We start from the raw sequence: 27,862 nt of genomic DNA, 5'->3' as shown, positions 1-27,862 counted from the left end.
GGGGCTTCAGCAATTCTGGGGGGAGCTGGATGCTGCTGCCAAAGTGCAGTTTCCAAGGCGGTAATTGTCTTTTGGGTAGGTTTTCTGTTCTCCCTAGTGGTAAACCTTGCAGAGAACGGCTTTGACCTGTTTCTATAATCTAGGGATTCAGTAACAGTAACTTCAGTATTAATTTGCTTTGTTTAAGGTAAACTTTGAAATTATCTTATTTAATGTGATCTTTTTTTTTAAGCTTCAGCATCTCTGCAGAGGCTCAGTTGAGCCAGGAAATCAAATTTAGCTTTGCTATGGATTGAGTCTTTATGGCTAATATTAAAATGGACACTAAGACATTTGTTCTACATATTTATTATGCTTCTAAGTGTGAAACTTAATTTTCTAATGCTATTGCCTTACTGTGTTGTACCTATGAATTTATTATGTAACACTATTTCAATTTTCAAAAAAATGTTTAATGTAATCATATTTGAAATGGGAATGCCTAGGTGCCAGTAAAAGTAAAAACCTTAAATAAATTTTTGTAGTGTAATTAGCAGATGAGGGGCTACATGAGCCACAGCTGGCTGGGCAGTCTGTCTTTCTTGTTTTTCATTTTTAATTTTCAACTCAAGTGGTTGAGAGATCTACTTAAAAATCTGTCAATATTAAAGGTCCAGCCCCTTCATTTAGGTTCTGACTGGGCTGTGATTATTGGGCTATACGGGAAAAAGAAGAGAAGACTTTATATTTTTATGATTAAAAACCAAACTATTTTTAAAAGTTTTTTTTTTCCCTCTATACATTCCAAAATAACAGGCATAAATCCACGTCTTCTCCTTTTTAAGTGACCTTTATAAATTTTCCACAGCATTGTTATTCATATTAGGCAATTTGCATTATTTCAGTTTGTCCCTGTTCATTTCATCATATTTTACAGTTACTCAGCAACAGGGTTTGTACTCAAGGAAGTTTGTCTTCATTTCAGGAAAAAACCCATAATTGTCCTAGCAATCTGAAAAAAAAGGTGAACTGAGCATAAAGTGCTAAGAGCGTTAGTTGCTTGCAGTTAGTGACACTGTTTAATGCAGGCCACCAGTACTGTTTTGGTCAAAAATCTAAAACACAGCACCATATGAGCTGCTATAAAGAAAATTAACTCTGTCCTGGCCAGGCCCAGTACTGTTAGTAGAAAGTCTGAAGCAGCAGCTTTAAGAGTTAACTCACTTGAATACCTCCTGTTAGACTCCTGTTGAACGTGGCATTTTCCCAAAATTCTTCCCCCCAAACTCTTAGGTGATACTGGGCAAATGCTTCAAGTATTGGATTTTTTTATTCCTCATTGCTGAAGCAGGCCCTCTTCAGCAAGAGATGCGCCATTTGGATTATGTTGCATGTCTCCCGCATAGTTGCGTGAAGACAGACAACATTTGGCCAGTATTAAAGCCATAGGCTTGTTTTCAGCTAGGGCAGGATAGTGTAATGTGGTATTTCTGTTGGTGGGCTGGACTGCCTAGAAAATAGGGTTGCAGTAAAGGCAAGGAATGCCAGCATGGAAAGTTTACTGGCAAAAGTCTGGTTTGGGCAAAGATGATGTAAATTTAGATTGTTCAGAGGTGTGTTTCAGTGACAGCATTGCAGGCTGGGACTTTAGAAATGAAGATACGTTATTTATACGCTTACGAAAGGTATGGGATGGAAGACAACCCCTAGATTGACTTAATAAGTAGTATTTTAAACTGAGTGAGAACTGTGAGTTACAACTTCTCTAGAGCTAGAAGTACGGAAGAATAGTACTTTCTCTTTTCTTGCAACAAGACTGCTGCAAAACGTTCCTACAGTGGGTAGTAGTGAGAAGTCATAATTGAGAAGACAGGACTGGAGGCTTATATGTCCTTAACTAAAGCTGTGGTCAAGTGATAAAAACGATAGTAAAGTCTCTTTCTGAGAATGTGAAATCTAAACTTCTCACAAAATTTTATGATTTGTTCTTAGGTTGATTCTATGTGCAGCATTGCTATTTGGAACATCTGTAGGACCAGAGGTTTGGTTAAGGGCGCTGGAGTTTCATTAAGAAGATTTTGGGTTTCCCTGACTCTGTAGACCTTTAGAAGCTGTGGTAAATAAGCGTCCACTAGACTGGCTGATAGAAGAGAGCAGAAGCCTGTCACTGGGACGTACGTTCTTTTTAAATTCACTTGCGTGCTGTAGAGCAGATCTTGCTCCTGTTACTGAAAGCAATCTTGGAAACCTGCATTGGTTTGACTAGGTGTGACTTTGACATTAACAGTTGACTGTCGAGTCAAAGTGAAAAGTTAATGTCCAATCTGGCCTTCTGGTATTACAAAAGGGTTGAGAGAGAAGAGGCTAATTAATTGAAAAAATTTTCAGAGCGGCTGTTGGCAATACTTTCTGACTTCTGCATACGTGTTATGTTTTCCTCTGACTACCATTGGTGCATTATGTATAGCCTACAGGACAAATCTATAATTTTTTGTATAACACTTTGAGTAGAGTACCATGCTTATTAGAGAACACTAACCGTAGGATTCCTGAAAAAAAACCCCAACCTGCAAGTCTGTAAGTGCACCTCCTACAGCTGAGAAAGTTTTATAGAAAGCCAAAGAAGATGCTTAGAGTTCAGTATCTGATTTGACTTTATGAGCCACCCTAGGTAAATTGCTTAGTGACACTGATCTTTCAGAGGTGATAAAACACCTGTATCATCATTTAGTTCTGCTGGGAGTTATGATTGTTTAGTCTCTCTGGAGCTCAAATGCCACAGACTCTTTCACTTTTGCAAAATAAGGATACTATTAGCGTTGGTAAAGTTAGTTTTGCTTATAGAACATGTTAAGACTTGTGGAAGAGATTGTACTGTAATTTGTTACAAAGTAAGTTTATAAATGCAGCATACTAATATAAATAATGCTGAGAAGAAAAATCTGTCAATAACCTAGTATTTTGCTGTAACACCAGAAAAAAAAGAATAGTTTGTGCTTGGAAATTTAATATCAGCTGACATCTTGTGACCTCCTGATCAATACAGTGTTGTTTTGCTTTCTTAGCACATTGTACTACGGACTTTGGAATGCTCAAACTTGTTCATATGTCCCTAATTAAGGCAACCAGATCAGAAGTCTCTGTCTAAAGCTTTAATAAATAAGTGTAGTGTGTATATAATGGATATATCAGCTTTAAGATTTATAATTGAAACGTTATGTAGGACTTTGCAGACAGATAATAAATTTTTTTTACTATTTCCTTTGGAATGAAATTCAAGATCATTTAAAAGGTTTTTAAGACCTCTCCAAGCATAACAGTCATGTGATCTTTGGCTCGGTAAAGCTTTGAGTAAATGAAGTACTGCATTATAATAAGCATGCTTAGTCACAACAGCAAAATAATGTCAGGAAAAGTGTAACATACTTAACTTCCAGGCAACATGTTTTTCAAAGTGTGTTATTGTGTGGTTCTAAAGTTGGCTGGTCTGACTGAATGACACAGACTTGACCACAGTAGAAAATATATGTGCGACTGCATACCAAATACATTAGGTAGAAATGTAATCCAGAATTTACAGTTCTGTATCTTGTATTAAAGCTTTTATACAAATGTCTTTCAGATGTATTTGCTGTGAAAGTGTGGCTATTCAGCTGCATCTCTTGTGGCAAACAAGGCTGCGGTTCAGTGTTTTGTATTGTCATGGAAGCCCTAACTAATTTTAATACCTCTCATCTATGGTGAGTAGTTTTCTCTCTGTGGCTTTAAGGCTTAATTTTCATTCTGTATTTTTCTTCAGGCACTTGTAAGGACAAAGATAAACCTCCGAGCCTCTCTGTCCTTGAGACTTTGAGGTGTACCTTGACAGCTTACCAGAACAAGCTGGAAGATACGTCTAATGAGGTAACACTTGCACTGTTTGGCTCTATATGTATCGCCTTCGGCCAGCAGCAGTACATACGCTTTGCTTGTAAAAAAGGTCAGAAGAGTGGGAATGTCAAGTTGACAGCTTCACGTATACCCAAAGAAATAATCTCTGTCACTACAATTTCTCTAAGCTTGCCCTACAGTGAAGTTTCACTTGCATGTTACATTTGGGGGGGACAGGGAGAGAAAATTTTTTAGTTTTTTTTTTTTTAAGTTAAATTTGTTTTTGTTTTCTTATTAACCCTGTTGAGGTTACTTTTTCAATAAACATTCAGGAAAACGAGCCATTTCTGTCTAGGATTTCAATGAAAAGATTGTGGTTTAAGAGTTGGGCCATGTATACCACAATATTCCTAAATACGCAACACTGGAGCCTCAACAGTCGTTGGTATCAGATATGCAAATGTGCATGCCCGTGTACATTTAAAAATTGGCATAATTTTCTGAAATGAGTGTGTTTATGATGAAATCTCTTTTGGTGCTATTTTGAGGGCTTTTCGAGTAAAATAGGACTGTGACAATACTTTAAGTTATCTAAGACAATAATGGAAATATTTCAGTTTTGGAAGTCTTACCCTTGGAAAAAATCTAATGTTTTCCATGCAGTCCTACTGGCCTTTTATTTCACTGACTGAAAAGTCACAATTTTGCATTTATTTTCTCATTTGTGTTGCTAATGCAATTAAATTAATCCTCTTGGGTGTAAATGTTTTATGAATATGTGGCTTTAAAGGCTGTAGAGAGAAGTTAACTGCACTGTTAAAGCATTCTGTTCAAACTCATAATTAGCTTATCTTTCGATAAAATTGGCAAATACAATAAGGCAAGATGTGATAAGATTGTAAAAATTGCAGTACTGTTTTTTTTTTGCATTTCTAGGTTTTGTCTTTTGTTTTGACAAATGCGTAGTCTAGCTAGTCACTCACAAGGTTTAAATAAATAAATAAATAAACAAACAAACAGAAGAAAAGTATATGGGCTTTTCCCCTTTTATTGGGAAAAGAATAGTCTCCCGCAAGACCTTTGAGTTTGTTCAATGGGCACAAAAATAAGTGACCATGGAGACAATTATATTTTTGTAAACAGCAAGCACTGTTAGGTCTCTCCCAGTGAGATAAGAGAACCGATGTGTATAGTCATTATGAAACTCTTCTGAGACCCAAGTCTGGAAGCTGCAGAGTAACTAGGAACATATTACCCACAGCGAATTGTTATTTGGGAGGAGGAATGTCACGTGATAGGCAGCACAGTTGAAAAGTCGACTCAGCAGGCTTTGGCTTAGTGATGTGCTTTGTTGTGAAACTGTGCCAGAGACAGCAGTGGGGAGACCAAGGGGGTGGCTGCTAAGAAAGCAAAGAGAGTATTCTGACAGAAAGAAGAATGAACTGTCAAGGAAAATAAATCGCAAGCAGAGCAGGACCAACTGATGACCTGCCACAAGACTTCCCAGTAGGACTGCGTGTGACTGACCCTGAAGTTGTCATATGGAGCCAGAGATCACCGAGCACCTTCATGGTGCACAGAAAGGGCAGTGCTCTGTCCTTCTTGATTACCCCTGCCCCCATTGATAACGCTGCTTTTGGCTTTTTATATATTAGATATGTTTAGTAATAAAACTTTTTAATAATACAATAATGCACAAAGGGACTATGAAGGGCACTGTGCAATAAAACCAGGATGTTTTAATACACAGCAGTAAGGGTTTAGTTTTGAGTAATTACGTAGTGGTTCTTTTTATAGAGAGATTTTCAACAAGACCCCACATAGTGATGGAGTTACTAATATACGTGTACATCTGAATGTATACGTGAAATATGCTGGTAAACTTGTCATGTGTCACCTTTAACTTACTGTGTTAAACATTAGATTAAATGATCTGATTTGTTTGTGTGACTGAAAGGTATAAAAGTGTTTTGTTTTTGACATATAACAAGCCTTTAACTTTCTGTATAGTGCAGAGGCTAGAATGTGTTTGGGGAGAGGGAGAAGACTAGTAAACCAACAAAAAGACTGGCAATATTCCAGTAGCATTCTGTAATTCACTGTAATTATTTCTAAGGGTTCTGCCACGTCTCCTGATTTGATATCAAACAAAAATATAATTTCCAAAGTAATTTGTAAATTTTGTAAATGGATTATTTTACTTCTGAGCTGCTCCTTAATGCTCAAGTGCCAGCAGTAACTTGCACTATAATACGTTTCTATTCGATGCTTTCTTGCAGACATTTGTATTGCTAACCTCATCATCAGGGAACCAAAGATACAGGTTGTAATGATATGTTGTTATCTTTCTTGAAAGTGGAAAGTGAAGCTAGTGCACATTATGGTCATGAGCTACCTCTAAGGTGGTTGCTTGTAACACCACCAACGGTTCAGTAGTCACCATGCCTCGCAGGAATATTGCTGCTTTTTATGGGTATGTGAGTACTATCCAGCGCTCAGTAAAAAGTAGAGATCACGCTCATAGCAGGACAATTTTTGCAAATGGAAACTTGGAAAACTAATTTTCTCAAGCCACTCCCCAGATCATAATCTGAATTTATTATATTTTTAAATGCATTTTGAAGTCTGTGTCTTTGTCAGATATTTTAAGAGTTAATGGAAAAGTTAATAGTGGACTCAGTTTAGGATTCTGACACTGCTATTATAAAAGAGTTATTTAGTGCTTTTGTAATGGCACATTATTTAGATTGTATGGGATATGAATATTGTCAAAGGAACTGAAAACAATTTTTTTTAACATTTTTATACAAAATTCTTCCTTTATATTCAAGTGATTATGTAGCCTTCTTGTAAAAGCCTGTTTGACCTCTGTTTTTCACAGCTTGGGAAAATGAAGTCTTTGTGTGAAAAGATCACAAAAGAACTTGAGATATCCAAAGAGAAAATGTGTGCTTTAAGTCAAGACGTTAAGGTATGGTTTCAAGAACTTAATGTAAAATTTGAAAGTTTTGCAAAAAGTATCTTTGTGGATTTAGCAGAATAAGTCTCTGTATCATTGTATTCTGTTGAGCAGACCAGTTTACCTTGCAAGCTTTTGTGAAGCCATGCTACTTTATTTATTCCAGTTACCACCTTAGGTTACGTAACTGATCTTTTTAATGATTGCACTTCTGAAATAATTTAAAATAGATTTATCAATTTGCAAAGTATTGTTTTATATTGAAATCGGCATCGGTAATATTTTTTTTTGTCTTAACTGTTTTGCTCAGGAAGAGAATTTAATTACCTCTGTTCATATGGAAGCACATTTTATTAAAGATGTCCTTTTCTTTGTTAACTTTTTTGTGTTTATGTTTGTCAGAGAACTTAATGCATGTATGAAGCATCAGGTCATCCTTAACAGTTGTACAGTGTGCAGCCCAAAATTTCTTACAGTAAAATCTACCTGGGAACTGATAAAAACCATTGTGAACTCTTTTCTTCAGTTTCTGGACAAGAAATATTTTTTTGTCTCTGTTTTTGGCTGACACACTGCTTTTGTAATGTCCTGTCTGGTTACATCTGTGGCCAAGGGATCGAGGAAGTCCTGAGGTCATGGTTAAACTTAATCTCCCAACTGGCAGTGTATTATATTACTGCCAAAATACAATGTGTCTACTCCCAGTGTTTCTCAGAATCTTTTGCTGGGGATATGATGCTTTATCCCTTCAGTTTAGTCACAGATACTTCTGAAACACTCATTGAATCTTCATATTAATTGATACTTTCACATGATCTGCTGTCATCTGATCTGAACTTCCTTTCCTAATTTATGTCCAGAAGACTTAAGACTTCTGCTTCTGTTGCTGCACCTTTGTAAGGCACCTAAAAATTTTGCAACCCATTGCAACAGGTACTTGTCTTGACTTCATGCAAAAACTGAGTGTGCTACTCACAGACGGTGCAGTTTTTTATGCAGTACGCCAGTGTCTGATCTCTTTAAATTTTTTGATAAAATTGTATATATGAGTAAAAACTGGATCAGTCTGAAAACATTTGTGTTCGAAATTTAACTTTGCTTTAATCTTTTAATATTTCCATAAAGAAGAATAAAACTTGTCGTATGAATTTGGGAGTATCTTTTTTGTTATATTTCCTATATAAGCAGCTGTGATTTTATGAAAAACAAACAATGCTTTCAGTGTGACCTTTAGCAAACTTTAGCAGTGCTGGAATCCCAGTGCTTGTGGGAGAGGAAAGCATGTCTATCTGTCAACTCCATTTTAGCAATCTTCTGGCTGAACAGGGGTAGCGTACTAAGTTCTTTGTTTAACTTGTGAGAATTGGTACTGGTAACATAATGGTTGAATTTGTGACCATTTTGGATTATTAGTGTCTTCCCATGGTCAAACCTCCAAAGAGAGAACTCACTTTTTTTTTTTTATCATGCAGATAAAGAGTATAGTGGGTAAGAACAGCTGTCTGTGTTGCATACTGACTCAGCAGTAACAGATCAGAGATTTACTTATGAAAATAATGTATCTTTTCAGTAGCTCTGAGAGCTCTCCACTCTGAAGAGGATAATTTGAGTCCCTGGATTCTGCATCTCAGCTGTGGGGGTAGAGGGGATTCTGAAGGTCACTGCATCATGGAGCTTTTAACTCTGAGATGGATTTCTGATGCTGTCTAGTTACAAGCTGTGGGGAAGGACTATTGTCAGTTTTGAAATTCTGTTACTGACAAGATTCAGTCAGTTTAGTCTGGAGTCTTCTGAATACATGTGGCTATATGACTGTTTACTTCCTCAGATGTTGAGCACTGGAATAAGGTAACATTTTATAGAGTAAAACTCTTACCAGCCTTTCTGTTCCATGCCTGTGTTCTACAGGAAGCTGAGGATAACCTAAGTGATGCCAATAAAGAGTTAAATCATCTGCACGCTAAGTGTGCAGACAGAGAGACTTTAATAGGAACTTTAAAAATGGAACTACAGAATGTACGGCAATGCTGGGAGAAGGAGAAAGTACGTGCCACAGAGTCTGAAAATGAAATCCAGAAGCTTACCAGGGCTTACCAGAAGGATGTGGAGGTATTACCAGAGACAAGATGACTGTCAAAAAGGGTCTTTATTTAATCTCAACTTTATACATTTACATACATCAGATGGTTACTATTGGTCTTAACAGATTTATCCCCAAAATATGATTTTAAGATATGCATTTTGAAATATGTATTTAATATCTACAAGATCTCAGGACATATTGGTTCTCCTTCCTTCTGTATCAGAACTAATAGCTTAACCCTTCCAGTATTTTGAATTTTTTAACAACTGAATTTATTTAAAGAGCTGTGCCTGACAATTATTTCTTTCTTTCAAATTGAAAGTTGACAAAAATGTTTTACAATTGGAACATACAATAGGATCATCATCATGTGTTGTTAATTACTGATTCACATGGCAATTGATAGATAGCAAATGTGGAATTGAGGTACTTTTTGCCTGCATGCCACAAAACCTAGAAATTTTTATTTGTGACCTGTCAGCTCATTGTGGTTTGCTCTATGTGGGAATTGCTTCACGAAGTCTTATTTCAGAACTATTATCTCTCTCCTTAATGTTTGTTTACAGATGTTAATTTTGTTACTTCTTCCCCACAATGAAGCAGTTCTGTATGAGCAATAGCAATGATACTCTTTATCATACTTGTGCATATTGAGCTCATTACTTCCACAGACTTGGACATGGATGCCAACTGAGTAAAAAGGAAACATTCTTTCCACCTCTTTTACAGTCTGGTATTTAAATAGTGTCCACATGAAGCAGCTGGAATTGTTATACACATCAGATAATGATTAAAGTGAAGGAAACGAGAAGCCTGGCTATATTGTAAAGTCAGCATGTCTACAACACTGCGGTTGCATTCAACATGTGTGAATTGATTTTGGGTCTTGGGATGCCTTTTTTCACACCAAATGGATAATTATCATCTTTGATTTATCACAGCTCAAGCAAAAATTTAATAACGGTGGCACACTGGATTTTCCTTGGGGAATTAGGAGATCTAGAAACAAAGTCAAACTAAACTAAACGACAATTTTTTATTGCCTAAAATACCATGAAATAATTGTGAGAAAATGCACCTAAGTATTCTGAGAAAGGGCTCAGAAAAACCATAGTTCCCCGTCTCAGTTACCCACCATTTCTTAATGTAAAGCATCATTCAAGGCTGCTGGAAAACAACGTGAACCTTTACAATGGTTTACCGACTTTGAATAAAGGTTCTCTTTCTTGTGGCTTTTGAGGTACAGCTTTCTATTGTTGTTTTAATCAAAGTTGCACGGTTGCATGTATGTACCAAAAGGACGAAGGCTGGAATTTCTGTTGCATGCTGTTGTTGCTAAAGTGTGTTTATAACTCATCAATTTATTATACCACTTACTAAAATCAGCTAAATGAATGAGACATGACTTGTGGAATTTAACTGATGGAGCTATAAACCTATTTTGTCTAGCTATTTAGGCATACATAATCCACACAAAAACGACTTTTAAAAGATTTTAGAGTGATACTTGTATAAACAGTGTGCTGTGCTGCCAAGCCAATCAGACTTCTGCATGCTATGCAGTGGATACAATTTAAATGTACCTGAAAGTGTTAACATGAATGATTAACTTGCATCTACTAACAGCATGGAAATTTTTATCTGTATCAGGTCATGGTTGTCACCGCTGCAGGATTGAGCTTTCTTTATTTATATACTATGGGTAATAAGACAAATTTTGTAAAAAGTGTTTTCTTTCTCTGGGTTTAATAGGTATGACTGCAAATATTAACAAGGAATTGAATTTTGAAAAGATTTGAGGATGAGCTTTGTGGGTTTTTTCAGCTGTGCACATTACTACACATATGATAGCATCTCTTTGGATTCTATCACTATTCAGATACAACAGTTAATTTTTCTTTTTGTCTCAGGAGAAGCTAACCTTCCTCCATAGCTTATACCAGCGTTTGGTAGCAGGCTGTGTGCTTATAAAACAACCAGAAGGCATCCTAGATAGATTCTCTTGGTCTGAGCTTTGTGCAGTCTTGCAGGAGAATGTTGATGCCCTGATCTTAGACCTCAACAGGGCTAATGAGAAGGTAAGTGTCCTTAGGCACCAGCTACCTCTATTAAATTCAGTGACATTTGTCCACATCACAGTATCATTAAAAAGGACTGACATTCATCTTATTTCAAAAAGAATTTGGACGTTAATAATTCAATACCATTAATTATGGCTTGTCTACAACTCAGTTTGATGCCATTGCTGTGGGCATGTAAATGTGACTGAAGTCTGTATGAAGTCTCTAAGCTCCACTTTCTGTGCAGGACATGCTAATAGTACTAGCCAATATTAGCCACAGGGACCTAATTAAAAGAAAATAAATTAATCTTACTGATGAAGCAATTCAAAGAACTTAGTCATTTACACTAATAAAGCAAGTCTTTATTTTAGCATAAAACAGAAACAAAATGCGCTTATTCCAGGAACATCATCTTTAAATTATATGTTTGTGATTCAGAGGTACTATCTGAAAAAATGCCAGTGTATTTTTTTGGTTTAATAGTAACTTTTGGACTCTGAAATTTGTATTCAGAAATACAATAGAAGGTACTTATTTTTATAAAACATGCCAATATTTGTTTAAGGGAGAAGCTGTGCTTTCCTGAATGATTTTAATGTGAATAAGCTTACACAGCCTTTCTTCCCAGAAATCCCTGCATTTTTAGGAAAGATAAGACCTCTTTTTAAATAACTTAAACTGGCTCCACAGACTAACGTACGGCACTCTTTTAAGATTTCAGTTCATGTTCTGGCTCCATTGATCAGGCCAGTCCTATAGTCTAGCAGAGCAATCCCAATCTTAGCTGCCCTGACATTTTGTTCTTGAGGCATAGGAACGGAAAAGATTTTTCGGACGTTTCTCATCTGCTGGAATTGTGACCACTATTTTGGCCGCCGTAAGGGACAGCGCTGGTTACAGTGAATTGTTTTGACTTGGCCCATCATGTAGTAAATAGCCCAGCAGTCAATGAAAATTACTAAAGAGGGATAGTATAAAATCTGGATTATGCAGATTGGAGGTACACTTCTATTTTTCTTTTGGAGTAGAGAAGGAAAGGAAATGGCAGGACAGTGTTTGGGGGCAGTTGTGTGTTACTGTTTCTTGCTGTTTAATTTAGTGTCATTATTGAGATTTGATTTTGAGGTCTCTAGGGCTCTTTTTGTGTACTTACCCGCTTTTCAGGGATTTGGGGCAGTGTTGTTACCCGTGTTTGTACCTGCTTTCTGACAATGAAATTTTTCTTCTGCAGCTTTGTGTGAGCTATTTGGAAGGTAACTTGCTGCTATTCTCTAGTAACAAAGTGTAGGCGTTGAGTATTTAGAGGTCATTATTTGGTTTGATTCATTCCTTCATTTAGTTTGCATGGGAGCTGCAAAGTTAACCACAGAGTGAATCGCTTCATGCTTGTTGAAAACACGTCATAAACTAATGAGCTCCTTGTGAGAAAAACATTCTGTATGCCAAAATTTCCTGAAATTATTTTAATACTGATTAATATATGGAATGTCTTAGCTTTCCGATGAAACAAAAAATAAAATTAAGGTCTGTTTTTTCATTATTACTTGCAATCCTTGCAAACTGCTAAAGGACTGGTATACTCAAGATTACTAATTTAGCAGGACAAGATTTAATGCACTTGTTTCAAAAAACATGGGAAGTGTCCAGTTCAGGTTTCCAAAAAAGAAAGCAACAGATATCTGCGAGGTGGTCTGAAGATGGCAAAAGTGAAACCAATGAAAATTTGTTATTCCAAAATATGTCTCAGTTTTGTTGCAAGATTCAAGGAATTTGTTGTGAAAGGCTTTTACTTAGTATTAATAAATATGTTGAAGAAATTACAATTTAGATTTTATGTTGGAATAGTCTGTGCTCAAATTAATATGAAGAATTAAAGAAAAAAGGTGTTTTGAGAGGTGAAAGAATTTCTTTTTAAATGCTTGTCATGCAGATATCTCACCTAGAATATGTTTGTAAGAAGAAGTCCAATACTATGAAGGAGCTTCAGCAGAGCCAGGAAGATGCTTTTAGCAAAATGGCTGACCAGATGAAAGCACAGGAAAGCTGTTGGCAGAAACAAAAAACGTATCTGGAACAGCAGTACTCAGGTCTCCTTGGGGAAGTTCATGCAAGGGCACAGGTATGGTGCTGTGAACTTTTGGTATTTTTTTTCTTGTAAATATTTAATGGATTATGTCAGTAACTTAAGCTCCTAACCAATTTAAGGTTGTTTGGGAATTTTAGTGTATCTTTAAAATAAAACCCACAACATTATGCTGGTATTAACTTCACTTATAATAAGAAATAAATTACTTTGTTAAAACATTCCACAAATTAATTGCTTAATTTGGACTAGCAGTTGCTGGTGATTTTATTTTTGAGAATGTTAAAGCTGTAAGATTGAAATTGCTTATTTTAAGAATTGTATAGTACAGCAGTTACTTTTTCAGTGTCATGCTTTGCAAAGCCTCTGTCGAGTAATAGTAATGTGGTGTTACTGGGGGATAAATTTAGATACGTACATTGTGACCCTAAGAACCCATTAGCAGTTACAGTGGTAGATTCAACAGTATTAAAGGACTCTTCGTTATATAGATACTACAGTGAGCAATGGTTCAACAGTGTAAAACTGTCATCACTGATTGTTAGAAAAGTTACTTGCAATCTCAAATTTATACACTTGTTCTACAACCACAATTCCCTGTCTTTATGGTCACATTCCTTTGCATGTGTTTCAGTTAAAAGTGTTGTGAAATAGAGAAAATATGATACACCTTGTTATTTGTGATTGCCATCTGAGACTCACTTCATCACAAGAATGCTGTATTTGACTTAGATTTTGGGCTTGGAGTCTTTGTGTTGCAAAAAATGTTTTTATGAAGTATTTTTAGACAGAATTTATGGTAAATTCCTGGGAATGAGTTAAAATCTTGTATATATTTTTTGCTTGATATTTACATTTCACATTGGATATTGTCAATGCTAAACATCCCTATAAGTGGAATAAATGGCATCCATACTTATATTAAGTTCCCTCAGCGTCCTGTAGTTTCACCTTGTGAAATCATTGCCAACAAAAAGAATGATGAAATAAGGGAATTTAATTTTAAAAATTATGTTTTCTTATTAAAGAAGAAGTGGAGTTATGCAATTTTGATTTCTGGCTCCTATGGATTCTGCGCAAAAGAAAGGGCTGAGTCATCTCTTTCAGAACTCTAGCGTATTGTGGAGAATTGGTGCTGTGCAGTACTGTGCTGCTCTTTGGGATGGCGCTGAACCTGCCAGTCTTCTCAGCTGAATTGTGTAGACAGCAAGCAGAGCATGTATTTTTGTGGAGCATACATTAGGCATATCTTCTGGAAAAGACTTTATCTGTCAACTTGCTGTACAGGATTGCTGGGTTTCTGAAAGGGAAATGCTTTCCCTTAGAAACATCTGGGCATGTTTTCTCACACGGGTTATGTAGCGTTGGAGTACAAGCTGGTAGCGTTGTTATCTAGGCAGTACAATGTCTGTATACACTTAGATGATTCAACAAAACTTTGTCTTATCTTTTTTCCATCCTGTGTTCCAGTTTGCCTTCCTTGCCCTTTCGTGTCAATCTGTGAAGAAGACAGTTTCATTTCCTGTAGATTTCTATTTTGTGACTGACTTTGGGCCTGCAAATACCAGATTAAGCCTTTCCCTTTCTGGGATCCGTAGGGTTCATGGATGTCTGCTTTTACGACTGTCTTAATCCTGAGTGCTTGTTTTATGTAAGAGTTGGCTGCTTTTTACCTATTGCATTTTGAGCCTGTTAGCCATATTTGTCTGCAAGATCACTGCCCTGTTGGATCAGAGGTGTGCAGACAAATATTGTAGCATTATTTCTGTAGGAGACAAGGAAAAATGTGCCACAAGTTACGGAACGTCTTGAAAGGATCTTTTACATACTACTGAGTGACAGTGTTTACATAAAGATACAGAATGCAATATTTAAATTTAATTATTTTAACAGGCTTTATTTGTGAAATTTTATAGGAAACATATAACCGGTGTAAGTGGAATGTACTTTTCAGTTTTTTGTATTTTATTGTAGAACTGTGGGTCTCATCACTCTAGGACATTTATTCTGTCACTACAAGGAAACAGTAGGCATTTGCTGTATTTTCCATCCAAAGATCAGAGTGTTAATTACAAGCATTTAAATGAAATAATCTCTTGTAGGTGATAGTTTCTTTCTGGAGTGGGAAGATGAGTGATTTTTCTTGTCCTGCTCCAAGCTAATGGTACATCATAGGATGCATCCTTTTGTTTGTACCTTTGCCTTCAACCAGTGTTCTATGCCTTCTTCTAGACATTTTTTCCTCAAAGCTCCTGGGTTGACAATTCTTCAGTTTTTTCAGTTGTTGCTATGTGTGCAAAGGCAAACTCAGAACTGTCAGTTCAGACTCAGTAGTTAACTGAGAGCTCTAACTGCACAGCAACATGAGTAATGTGACTTGGAAATTATTGTTCTGGTTTCTTAGAACTGCAGTAGAGAGTTGGGGCTTTTCAGAATGGTCTCCTTAGGATTGAAATGTAACATTGTAAAATCTGGAGGTTTTAGTAGCAATGACACCTGCCACTGCTTCTGTGCCCAGCCAGGACTGTTCAGGGTCCCTGACTCTAAGATGGGATCAGTGGATGTTAATAGGTACTATTTCACAGCTGTTACTGTAGGTCAGATGGATGGTGTAATCAGAAAGCAGTTTCGCTGTTTTTCTGTAGGGCAGAAGTTCCCAAAGTGGCCTTATCACAGATCAGCAATAAAAAAGGCACTCTATAGATACTGCTCTTTGTTCATGGTCTCCATGTTTGGAGAGTCAATGGAGCTTAAAATGCATATCCCTTTTCCTTGCCTTTTGTAGCAGGAGTGCAGTCCTCTTGATTTGATAGTGTGCCATGTTGAAAATGTTACTATGCTTGTTCCTTAGCCTCACACAAGTTATTTATTCAGACCGTACACAGTCTCGTAGGAAATGTCCTCTGAATTTTAACTATCAGTTGATGTTTGTTTATTATGTGGACATTTATTAATCTGTCCTCATTTTTTTTTGTGGCAATCACTTAAAATAGAAGGGTTTTGTTCTGACATGCAAAAACATGTTGTAAGAGAAAAATCCTGTAACTACTTTAAAAATGTTAATTTCAACAGAAAAATAAAAGGTTTGCTAAATAGGAAAGGGGAAGAGTCCTCTGGAGAGAAAAAAATGTCTTTTATTGGCTTTTTTTTTTGTTTGAAAGCCTTGCTTTGCAGCAAGGTATGTGAATTAGCAAAAAGGCTGTGGTATCTTGGAATTGTATCAAAAATCAGTGCAATCAATGCAAAAGGAGAAGTACCCATAACTATACTGTTCCTGACCCACCAAGAGTCTTTGATAGACATGTCTGGCCCATGTACTTAAAACACAGGAAAAAAGCGGAGGAAAGCGGTGCTGATGTTGTTTATTTCAATGTATAGATCTATATATTTAGAAAAAAAACCCAGCTGAAATATAGGAAAATGTTTTGAAGTCATAGTGTCATTATATTTCTAGTTTCCAATTCTGTTTTCATGCCAGAATAAAGGGTAAGGACCCAATAAGAAGTAGAATTAAATAGTGTCGCTAGTAGCACCTGATTTTTGTTAAGGATTCTTGGAATCCACTAAGCTCTACAACCCAGTGAGATGTCCCTCAAAGCTCAAACACTGAAGGCAGCTGGCTTGCCAATGTTTAGAAAAGAATTCTATGTCCCTTTCAAAAACTGTGCTTTTAAGCTTTGAAGAAAAGAATAGAAACTGTCAGGTAAAACAAAAGCAATTATTAGCCAGTAAAACCAAGAAGGTATATTTTCTTACAAAACTTTTACATATCTGTAGTCAGAGATGGTTTTGTTCCCTTTTGCGTATTATGATATAACCATAAGTATTAAAACACTAAGCTTTTTTAAAAAATAAGTTTTAATTAGCCAGAGCACTGAATGTTAGTATTGCTGCCCAACAGCCCTGTAGGGATCACACTTTGTTTACTCAGATATTGGCCTTTCACCTGTGATGGCCAGAAACCATAAGCTGTTTTCTAAATTCAGCTTACCTTTTCAGTTCCTTCCAGTCATGCTATCAGGTTTTTTTTCCTATAAAAATCAAACACTGTAAATAATGCAGTAGCGCTGAAAGTATTGTGCATGTTTATACTTAATTTTAGAGTAGCAAAGTGACATATGAGGCCTGTAAATTGCATTTTGTAATTAAATCTTTTAGTTACTTACTCTATATTTGTATCACTGAAAGTATTTTAATAACACTACAAATTCGCCCTCTTCCAAAAAAATAATAAAATATTTATTTGGTCAAAGACATTCTGAACTGACTAGGGTACATCTCTGTGGAAGCATGGAATCTTTATTTTCCATTCTAGGGGTAGGTGTATTGTTTCTTTTTTTCCCCTGTTGTGCTTGCAGGACGGATGAGGGAGAAGAAACTAAGGTGCCCTCTTCACCACTTGCTTGGGACCTGTACCAAATAAAACGCATGGGAATGTGGCTGGATGATACCATTTTACTTCTCTTTTGGCCACTGCTAACAGGAATACCCTCTCCCCATTTTTAACAAAATGGCTTACAGCTCTGAGAGGTAGCTGAAACTTAGCATAATGCTGTCTTTTCTTCATCATATGGACTTATCATTTCAATTCATGTTTGCCTTTCTGTGTCCATGTACTGTAACTGGAGCTCAAGCATGTAACAGGAGCTTGTGGATTCTTTCTGAACAGTGCCTAAAATTTATTATCTCCTTATATCACTGGATCCTGTGTAAATGTAACCTCAAGTGGTTGTTCCAATCACAGAGGACCGTCATGCATCAAGAAGCCAATCTAAGTCTCTGAGGTCCCAGCAGAGTGCCTTGATTCCTGTGCAAGAACTGCATGTTAGCCAAAGCAACCAGTCTGCATGGTCTAACCTTAGTCTTGGCATTCCCTGGCTTGTTACTCTCTTCATTTTGCTACACTGGTTTACAGTTTAAATCTCCCTCTTGCTCTGTTTCAGGGCATATAGAGGAAAAGAAAAAATGATCTGTAAGTTGAAAAAAATCTGTAATGGTACTAATCAAAACAAAAATATCTGTATTACACTCTTCTTTTGAAAACTCAATTCTGTATGAGAGCTAATTAATCTGTGAATATATAAGTAGGGGGTTGATTACAAAGTAATTAAGAGATCACCTTTACTTCCCCTTTCCCAGCTGCTGCCAATCTGTCTAGGTTTATCTTCCAGAGTCGTCTTTCTTTTTTTCCTTTCTTACATTAACTTTCTTTTTGGCTTTGAAGAGCAATGTTCTTTCTGAATTTGGAGCATGTAATTACTTATTGTTAAGCCAACTCATAAAAGTATATTGTGGACAGCCAGGTACTGTTGGGCTTTCTGTGAGCTATCACAGTACTAATGGATTATTGTCAGAAATCTGGAGTTGAAGATTGTGCAAATTTTCCTTGTGCTATTGATTTGTTTTCATTTATCTGGTTCTATAACTCTTTGCTAGGAGAGATGCTTTGACAGTCATTACTAATAACTTTTGTTCCTTTAATGTGTTATTTGAATCTGAAAAAAAATACTAATTTTCTTTTAGCTTTTATCTAGGAAAAATTATTTTGTTATTTTAAAAAATGTCTTCTAGTTATTATTTTTCTGGGCTTGTTCTTTCCCCTTACCACAGGAATACCAAGAAACAGCAGAGAAAAACAAGGAAAAAATCTATGTCCTTGAAAAAAGACGGGAGAAGCTGGCCCTTGAAAATGTTTCTGTGAAAAATACATTAATGCAGGTTCAGAAGGAGCATTCATCTCTCCTGGCAGCCTGTGCTCTATTGGCAGGTGCCCTGTATCCTCTGTATGGCCGATCATGTGCTATGTCTTCCCAAAGAAACCTCCTTCAGGATCAGGTCAACAGTTATGAATTAGTGAACCAGGAGATTAGGACCCTAGTTCATGCTCTCTCTGATGTAGAGGAAGATAATCAAGATGAAGCAAATCTGAAGAAAAGAAAATTCAGAGGCCTGATTCATGTATTCCGAAGAGGCGTGATTGCAGTCTTGGCAGCTAACAGACTTAAAGTTTTATCCCAGTCTTCTAGTTCCCTCTTCTCCTGGGTAAATGGCTTCAAAGAAGGCATTAGAATTCTAGTTTGTGTAGGAGACTCCAAAGGAAAGCATAATCTGCCAAGTAAGCTAATTGTTTTCTTCTTTGATAAAGAGTTTTGGCATATTACATGGTTAATGAGTAACAAATAGTAATGTAATTATAAATAGAGTGTAAAGATAAATTTAATGGCGTTTTGAAAAATGTAATTTCTGGATTTGTAATTTCTTGATTTCTTGACAAGTGTAATTTCCCCTAAAAGGAAATGCTTAGTCTGTTAAGCACTGAAAGAAAAGTTACAGTTGCACACATGAACTCATACTGTTCAATATCCTTGACATGGGTGTTACGGATTTCAGAGCTAGGTGCTACCGCATCTTCTCTTTGGTAAATATCTTGTAATATTCCTAAATGATTGACCATCAACTTATTTTTTGAAAATATATTTCCTCTTCTTTTATTAATCACTTTTAATATTTATTTCTACTAAAATGCAAAAAGTTGTTTTCTGATTCAAGTAAAATATTAGTACAGGATTTCTAAATTTTTCTTTAGAGATTATGTAGTCCCCCTGTCCCTTTCTGTTACCAGACCAAGATCATGCTTCTCCCTACAAGGATAAATGCTATCAAAAATGTTTCCCAAACTAGAAGATCCATCTACTCTTCTGTTTCAGTAGTTCTGGAAGCATATTTAATATGGTTTAAATTGTCCTGAAAGAAGAATTAGTTTGTGGCTTGCATACTTAGTTTTGGTCAATTTCTGAAAGAGCTGGAGATGGTACTGTGTCTTATCCAAGTTATTCAGTTTTATTGCTAGCTCCAATTCTATTTCACAGGTCACGATGAGGAACAAATGCACTGCATTGAAGTACTCAACTGGTTTACTAGTTCTAACCTCCTTGCTGCAATAGTCAGTGCTGTCACAGAATTACAGGATGTTGTAAACAAGCCAGGTAATTTTAAAAGTCTATTCTCGTAGTAGAAGATTTAAAAAAATCATCAGGTGGTTACATCATTTCCATTTTTAGGATTTTATCTAAGCTATTCTGGAGCAAATCTCTGGAGAGCTGTATTTTTGGAACAGATTAATTTTCTTTAATTGGTGATATGGTACTTTATCATTACAGTATATAGAGTCATGGAAACAGAAGGCTGGAGAATGCTTCTGGAAAGCATATGAACAGTTTTGTCTGCTTTGTTGTGAGATAGAAAAAAAAACATCTACACCTCGCCAGTAGATATTTGGTTAACTTGTTCTTAAAAGCTTCCAATGAAGTAATACTTACAAGCTTCTTAGTTATCTGATTCCACTGTGCTAATATTTGAGAAGTATTTTATGGAAGCTCAACCTAATTTTTTTCCGTAGATAATATCTACATCATTTCTGTCTATTTGATCTGTGCATTTCTTAAGTGCAGGCCCTAAAACTGACACATATTCAACCTAGGACATTAGCACTGCTGAAAGGAAATAATTTCCTGCTGTGTTTTATATGATATGAGTCTAGAATTTCCAAATCTGGAAAACAGTTGAGTTTGCGGGACACTGTTTTCATCTGGTTTACTTGCTATCTTGTGCTTTTTGAGAGAGAGATAAAATGCTGTCAATTTTAACAACATATAGCAGTCCTTAGTTTGTCTGTACTGTGTTCCCTCTCTAAGTATACACTTAGTTAGATTTGTGTCTAGATTCCTTAATTTTCTCAGTCTGTCGTCATATAGAATTCTACTATGCCTATGGAAAATTTTAGTGCCAGTCTCTGGAAATGTCACCTCTTTATTCCCAGCTGTTAACTATCTTCCTTAATTTCTTTGCAGTGAGGGCTGATATAAGATCTCACTTGGTTCCTCTGCATTGCTGTCATCCTTAGTTCTTTGATACCTGGTAGTTTCGAAGTCCCAACAATTCTGTCACAGAATAAAGGATATTAAAGGAAGGATAAACTTATATGAATAAAGGGAAATAGCAGGACAGAGAGAAGGTGGTATATTTCCCAGAAGTTTGAACAGTAACCTGGTAACAGAAGTCAGCCATTGAATCAAAAGTGGTTTGATACAGTTTCAGGTGCTCTATGCTTTTATCATCCTTTTTTCAGTAACTTAAATTTACATCCATACAAAACAAAGTTTGAACTGTATTTCTGAATATTTATAGGGTTTATACTGCAAGTGCTGCTGTGTATAGAGTAATGAGTAAGAACAGCAAATTGAAAAAGGATTAAGAGACGCTTTACAGCAACATTGATGTGCTGAAACGACTAGTTAGAATACCCTAAACCTCATGATACTTTGCTGGTATTGAAGTATAGGAGAATTCGGGTGGAGTCCGTTTACTTGTTACCTCTGTACTCAACACAGTTTAGATTTTGAGAATTAGGAAAAGCCATGCTGAGAATGTTATGGTCAGTCAGTTTGGTGGTTCTTTCATAGTTATCTCTTTTTTAAGTCATTTTCACAGAACCTCAAGATCTAACTGCTCATGCATTACTTGGAATTCTGTTGCTCATGAGATCAAAAGTCTCCCAAGAACCTTTGGTTTGAAAAATAGTAATAAATTATTTAAAGTTTGACATGAAATTTCCAGAAATATTGAAGTGATAAGGCTCTGAAGGAATATATTTGAAAGAAAGCTTGCATACTTAGGAAATTATGTTATGTTCTGTAAGTCATATTTCAAATAGGATTTAAACCTTCAAACTGACTTAAATTATTTTGAAATTTTATTAATGTAAATAGGCAATCTAAGAGGCATCTGCTGTCTTCAGAACTTGAAATAATGGCAGTTCCAGATTAGACTGCACATCAGAGGAGAGAGTAGGTGCTACCTGGATCTACAATATGGATTGGTTCGGTGTCTTAAACATTACTTTTAAAGATGGCTTGGTTCTGAGGAACCATTTGAGGCAGGTGAGAGAAACCAAACCCGGATCACTCAGATAACACTGGAAATTTTTTGCTTGTGCACTCTGGTGATTTCAGGCACAGTTCTTGTACTTTTAACTTTTAAAAATGTGGTTTTGGTTTGACATTCACAATTATTTCTCTTCACACTGTTCATTAGTTTAGTTCTCATTCCAGCATGTCTTGGCATGATCTCTTAGCTTTAATTTGAATACAAGTTCATTGAAGTGTAGGGTTTTTTTGTTTCATGTGGCTTGTTTTTTTGTAAGGTTAGTTTTGTAAGTTTATTTGAAGAGACTCTGTACTGCGATAAACTAGAGAAAGTAAAGGTCAAGCTTTTTGAACACAAATATCATCAACTGTTACATACACAAAGCTTTTGAAGCCTTGCATGAAAATTTTAGTCTTGTGCAGTACTACTAAGTTCATCCTGCTGACTGTTCTATTTTACCAAAACAAATAAGAATTCTTTCTTCATCTGTCAGTGACGATTTGCCACTTTTCATTCTTTTTCTTCATTTGTTCAATGTAAGAATTAATTAGTCTTTGTGATATACCTGTATTTGTGTTAATGATTTCTTATGCACATCACAATGTACATAATTTAATGCTTTAATTGTAGTTCCTTGATCCTTCCTGGGCAGGTACTTAAAATGCATATACTTAAACCGTATATTCTCTTCCGAATCATTATAGATACACTTCCATATGGAATTGCATTATATTCTCATTTCATCTTTCAAAGCAGTCAGTAACTTACATCAACATACTTTCGTGTATTTACTCCAAAGTGCTTTTCATTAAAATTAAACAGAGGTGCTGAGTTGCTTTTTTATTCCCAATCCCAAGGAAGTGCCTTAAATTGTGGATGCTGAACTATACTGAATAACGAGAAATGGAATGGAATGATCATTTCACAACGCAATGACACAATTGCCTGAACCATTATTATTAATTCATATTTAATACAGTTAAGCTGGAGGTTCTAGAAGTAAGGAAAGGGGCTGCCATCCTAGGTACTGCACATATGGAGAAATACTGTGTTTTCTGCCAGGAAAATTATCTCGTGTAAAATGAGATACCAGGTGGAAATATTAGGATGTTCATTGACATCCTTGTTTCGTTATTTACTGAAATAACATCAAAGGAGAGTTTTTTAGAAGGTTTTGTTGTCATCTTAAATGGAAGGCAGTACAAATGATGTTCTTTTAATTTTAGGTTAATTTAACTAAACATTCAAACTAGTGAATGCATCATGTCTGGAGAAAAGAGATGGTCTTTGAAACTGAAAGACAGGTAGGACAGGATAATCTGTCATAAGAGTTAAAATGATGAAAGTAGCTTATCTTTTAAGTGATCAGTAATAGAGAACCAATGTAAGGAAAAAAGAGGAGCCTTGGCAAAAGTATACAGAGCATTAGAATAGCAGTTTCTTCTGGGTACGAGAATAAAATTTTTCTGTTTTGTTGGTTGAATTGCAAGGTAACAATGCTGGATGAGATTTTTAGCTTTAAAGATTAATAGAAAGAGTGCTATTTTACACATGAGAAAAAGACAGATTTACTACTACCTGGGAGTATTGAGAGCATGTACTCAAAAATGATACTCCAGTTAAGCACTGGAATCATTGGAATGGTGGTATTTTGAAACCAAGCAGGAGAATGGCTCTGAAAAAAGAATGTTTGATTTTATCATGTGCTTTTTTGGATTTTATTTTGTTTGCTTATAGATAAATTTCATCTCATATGTGTAAATAATAAATTCTTTATGATGAGAATCGTAATCTAAAAATATCAATAATCACGTTTTGTTTGCTTTGCACCTTTGTCTTTATCCTTGCAATGTATAAAAAGAAATTCTTTAACTTAAAAAAGCTACGGTTATTTTTTTCTGTTTATACTCCTAAGTAAATATTTCATTCACTGCAGCAACAGGAGATCTGCTGTACTACTGAATGTAAATAAGCTCTTCCATGCTTGTCATCTTACACTGATAGTATCATAAGACAAGTAATGACAGATTAAGACCTGCCTAGCAGAGGGAAAACTAAATTACAAGACTTTTATTAAGGCATAAATAAACCTATTAACTGTTATCTGGAATACCAATTAGTGGAAGGAGCACTGACAATTTTATTTATCAACATTAAACACAATTATTAATTACAGACCTGATGAATCTAGCAGTAAGCAGGACATGTTGGGTGTGCTGGGGCCTTAAGTCCATTATATGAGAAGGATGATTACCAAAATCCTGTGGGGAAATAAGTAATTGTAGCTGTAAAATTTTAATTGCCTTGGAATAAGGTAAATTATATTCTCTTGTCTCAGAATATAAATAGTATGGCATTAAGGTACCAAGCCTCACTAATTTTGAACAGCAAATGATTTAGACATCTATAGAGGGGAGGGAAGAGGAGTCAGGAAACCCTCAGAAATTTGCATTGTAAATATTGCGATAAAATTATTTACCATGTGCCATCACATCTGACATACTTGACCTGGCTTGCATCCATCTTACATGTTTTCTGAATTACAAAATTAGAGCACCCAAGAAAGACTTAAGAAAGTACAGTATTGGAGGACAACATAAAAACAACTGGAAAATTATTCTTTGACAAACAAATCATACTCTTTTGAATCCTATCCTACCCTTCCATTTAAAGATTGATAGGAGCGCTCGTTGTTAAATACAGAATTTGTCCCAAAGTCTCTCTGAGATATTCCGGTGAGCTCGATCTTCCACTCTTTAATGGAAATTTCCTCCTGAGTATTTTGAAGATGCTGTTTGTTGTTCTTGCTTGTTTCCCACTGAAAACCCTGCAAACTAATAACCTACTTGATGTTTCTTTTTTATTGTTTCTTAAAGATCCAAATCCCTGGCTTTCTGGACACTTACTTGTAAGTGCAGCCAGGAACTCCTTTTCAAAACTTATGGACAAGCTGAATGTAATAATGGAGACTGTTCCAGCAGACAGCATCAGGAGCATTACTTATCTGGAGAAAGACTCCTTAATACAGAGGCTGGCTCATGGACTTCAGAGAATAAATACCCAGGCCCTGGAAGCTGGACTGTGTGACAGACTACCCATTATGGTATGCATATTTATAGTGCTACTTCACGTAAACAGTAGGTTCACAGCATAAGTGTTATAATGAAGCTCTCTTCATAGTACTGTTAATTTTGTTTCAGATTGTTTATGAGTCCATTACATTGACGTCAACTATATAGAGAATCAGAAGTTCATTTGCAACACCCAAAAGTGTTAGGGTGTGAATAGATCTTTAATTGTCAAAGAATTTCAAGATGAGATTTGATATATCCAAGAAAAAGATTTTTTGAAGGTCTATCAAAATTGTATTTACTTTATAAGAACAAACTTGCTTTCGGCTTTAACTAAACGTTAAGGTTGGTTCTTTTTTTTTTTTCCCTCCTTCCCACTGTTCTGTCTCTCGGTAAAGATACCCTTCTTTCCTTTAACCAAAATGAAAGGATAAATGCTTTCTCACCTAATCTGTCTTTTATTGTGAGTCTTACGTGAAAACAGGTACGTCCTTAAAAACAGAATTTTCTGTAACCCTCAACACTAGGTGAAACAAGTTCACATTTTTTAACTCATGTGTGTCTTTTAGAAATGGAGGACAAAATGGCAGCTTTGTCTAATTTGCTTGTGTATTAAATGTTATTGATTTTATTGCTAAAGTAGCACATTTTATAGCACATGAATTTGTTTCTGTTTATTAACAGAAAAGCATAGCATCTTTGCAGAAGCAAATATTTGAATTTACACAAAGACTTCATACAGCAGAGGTGGAACGCCGCTCACTGCGCCTAAAACTTGCAGAATTCAAATGGAATTTCAGTGAGTTGAAAAAAGAAGCTGATAAAGCCCAGAGCCTGCAAGAGCAAGTAAATATGTTTAAGCAATCTGTAAGTATATTTGATTTAAAGGAGACTGCTTACAAGACATCCTCCTTCTTACACATTTTTTGATTTGTGTTCTTCTGAAAAACAAGTATGAAATCAATCTACCATTAATGAATTTTCCAGAAAACTTACCTTGTAAATGTCACTAAACTATAAGTCAGATGTATTTAGAAGTATCTCCTTACTGCAGGAGTTTCTCTTTGATTTGTAAAAGAGGTACTCTGTGTAAATTACATGTTTGGTCTTCATCAGTCCAGGTTTTCTTCCATATGTTGAAAGTACCGGTGTGTTTTATATATGTCGAAAGGATTTATAGAGTTCACTTCAACAGAGTAAAGACAGGTGGAATGAGGGTATGCAATAAGCACGTTCATGAGAAGTTCATAAAGCATAAATGTAGTATTTTAAACTCTGCATGGATATTCCTCAATATTATGCTAGACATTTGACTGTATCTTTGAGTATGGGTGATATCATCAGCCAATCAGTGCAAATTTGAGTGTGGATGCTCAAAGGGAAGGAGTAAGGAGTAAGTTTATGGCAAGGAAAAAAAAAGCCCTCCTCTACACTCTCAGTAGCACATATATACCAAATTCCTTGGACCCTTTGCTGTCACTGATTGATTTATTAAAATACTATGGGTTTACAAACCTTTAAATAGCACTTTCCGACAGGAATGAGAAGAGACAAAGGTTCCTCAACAATATGAAGCCATAGTATAGAAAGTAATGGATACAGTGTTTGAGGGATTTATGCCATTTTGTGTCTTCCCTGTCATACTTGTGGAACTGTGCCTTCAGCCCTTCCTTCTTCAGGGAAGAAACTTGTCTTGCTTTTAGCCTGCTGGAGGTTCGCTGGGTACCCTTCCTCCGGTGCTTTTTTTCTGCATTCAGAATTGAGCTCACATTTGAGCTATCTGAGAAAATGAATGGATAAGGATTCTTACACATGCTTTACAGGTGGGCCGTATAACTGCAACAGTCGTGTCCCAGAATGAGCAGCATTTTCTGCAGCTGTGCCCAGTGTTGATCCTGAGGCCTAGTTGGTAGGCCAACTTGTCAGTATATCCCAATCAAAACATTTCCAAGCAAAGAATATATAATGGATGGTTTCACATCCATCCTCCTTCCTGTTCCTAGCTGGTAAAATGGATTGTTTTTTTTTTTTTTACTTAAATTGAAAGGTTATATCTAATCATCTGCAGTTTTGTTTGCATGTTTTTTTCCCTTACAGTTCTGGGACAGTTAGATGAAATTGTTACGTTCTAGATTGTTGTTCAAACGTAGATGATGATTTTCCTTGAATAATTATTTCTTCTTTCTGGAACACTTTGGGGAGGGGAGAAAGAGTCCAGGAAGACGTTTACAAGATTTAATAAGATATGCACTGAAATGTGGGACATTGATCTGCTTATTTGCTTCTAAATATTGATTCTTTATAACCTGGGGTGCTAATTTGAATACAATGATGAATGCATACTGTTTACAGTACCCTGAATGCTTTTTTGAAAAATACAGTGGACAAAGTTGCCTGACATTTTATTGTTCGGTGATCTGTCTTCATGTTAAAAAACCGAAGTATTCATCTTTAGCATGCTTTTGTTTTAGAATTTGATATGTTTGCAAGTGGAACTCTGAAAGTCAAGCATGTAAACAAGTGAATTCAGTTACACAATCAAACACAATTTATTTCCCTTATCAGAAATTGATCACCCATGAGAGGTTGGAAAGTGCATGTGAAGAATTAAATAATGCATTACATCGGGAGCATCAAGCACAAGTGCTTTTGAATGAACAGGCACAACAACTCCAGGAGTTAAATAATAAGCTAGAATTGCACTCCAGTGAAGAAGCAGATAAAAACCAAGTCTTAAGTGAAACTGTAAAGGTAAGATGATTATCCTTCTGAAACAGGCACCAGCAATTTACCTTTTGGTGAATAAGCCAAATATTGCACTTGTGCAAA

The 27,862-nt window shown here is 35.9% G+C and overlaps 1 protein-coding gene across 7 annotated transcripts in view; it reads left to right on the top strand.

The window, feature by feature from the left end:
• The window catches only part of CCDC171 (coiled-coil domain containing 171), a 154,570-nt gene that overhangs the window by 47,349 nt on the left and 79,359 nt on the right, over nucleotides 1-27,862 (top strand). For 5 of the 7 annotated variants that reach the window (XR_008463778.1, XM_054185374.1, XM_054185375.1 and 2 more), the window contains 10 exons: nucleotides 3,779-3,882; nucleotides 6,731-6,820; nucleotides 8,717-8,917; nucleotides 10,802-10,969; nucleotides 12,885-13,073; nucleotides 18,648-19,152; nucleotides 19,907-20,023; nucleotides 24,839-25,065; nucleotides 25,718-25,900; nucleotides 27,599-27,784. Coding sequence is in view for 6 of the 7 variants with exons in the window: in XM_054185374.1 (XP_054041349.1) it covers nucleotides 3,779-3,882; nucleotides 6,731-6,820; nucleotides 8,717-8,917; nucleotides 10,802-10,969; nucleotides 12,885-13,073; nucleotides 18,648-19,152; nucleotides 19,907-20,023; nucleotides 24,839-25,065; nucleotides 25,718-25,900; nucleotides 27,599-27,784 (1,970 nt within the window). In the remaining variant the exon portion in view is untranslated. The remainder of the gene's footprint in view (nucleotides 1-3,778; nucleotides 3,883-6,730; nucleotides 6,821-8,716; nucleotides 8,918-10,801; nucleotides 10,970-12,884; nucleotides 13,074-18,647; nucleotides 19,153-19,906; nucleotides 20,024-24,838; nucleotides 25,066-25,717; nucleotides 25,901-27,598; nucleotides 27,785-27,862) is intronic. The other 2 variants (XM_054185377.1, XM_054185376.1) reach the window with 2 other exon arrangements.

Source organism: Rissa tridactyla, chromosome Z (assembly GCF_028500815.1).
Source record: "Rissa tridactyla isolate bRisTri1 chromosome Z, bRisTri1.patW.cur.20221130, whole genome shotgun sequence".
In the NCBI taxonomy this organism is placed as follows: domain Eukaryota; kingdom Metazoa; phylum Chordata; class Aves; order Charadriiformes; family Laridae; genus Rissa; species Rissa tridactyla.
This window is presented reverse-complemented; position numbering and strand designations above follow the sequence as displayed.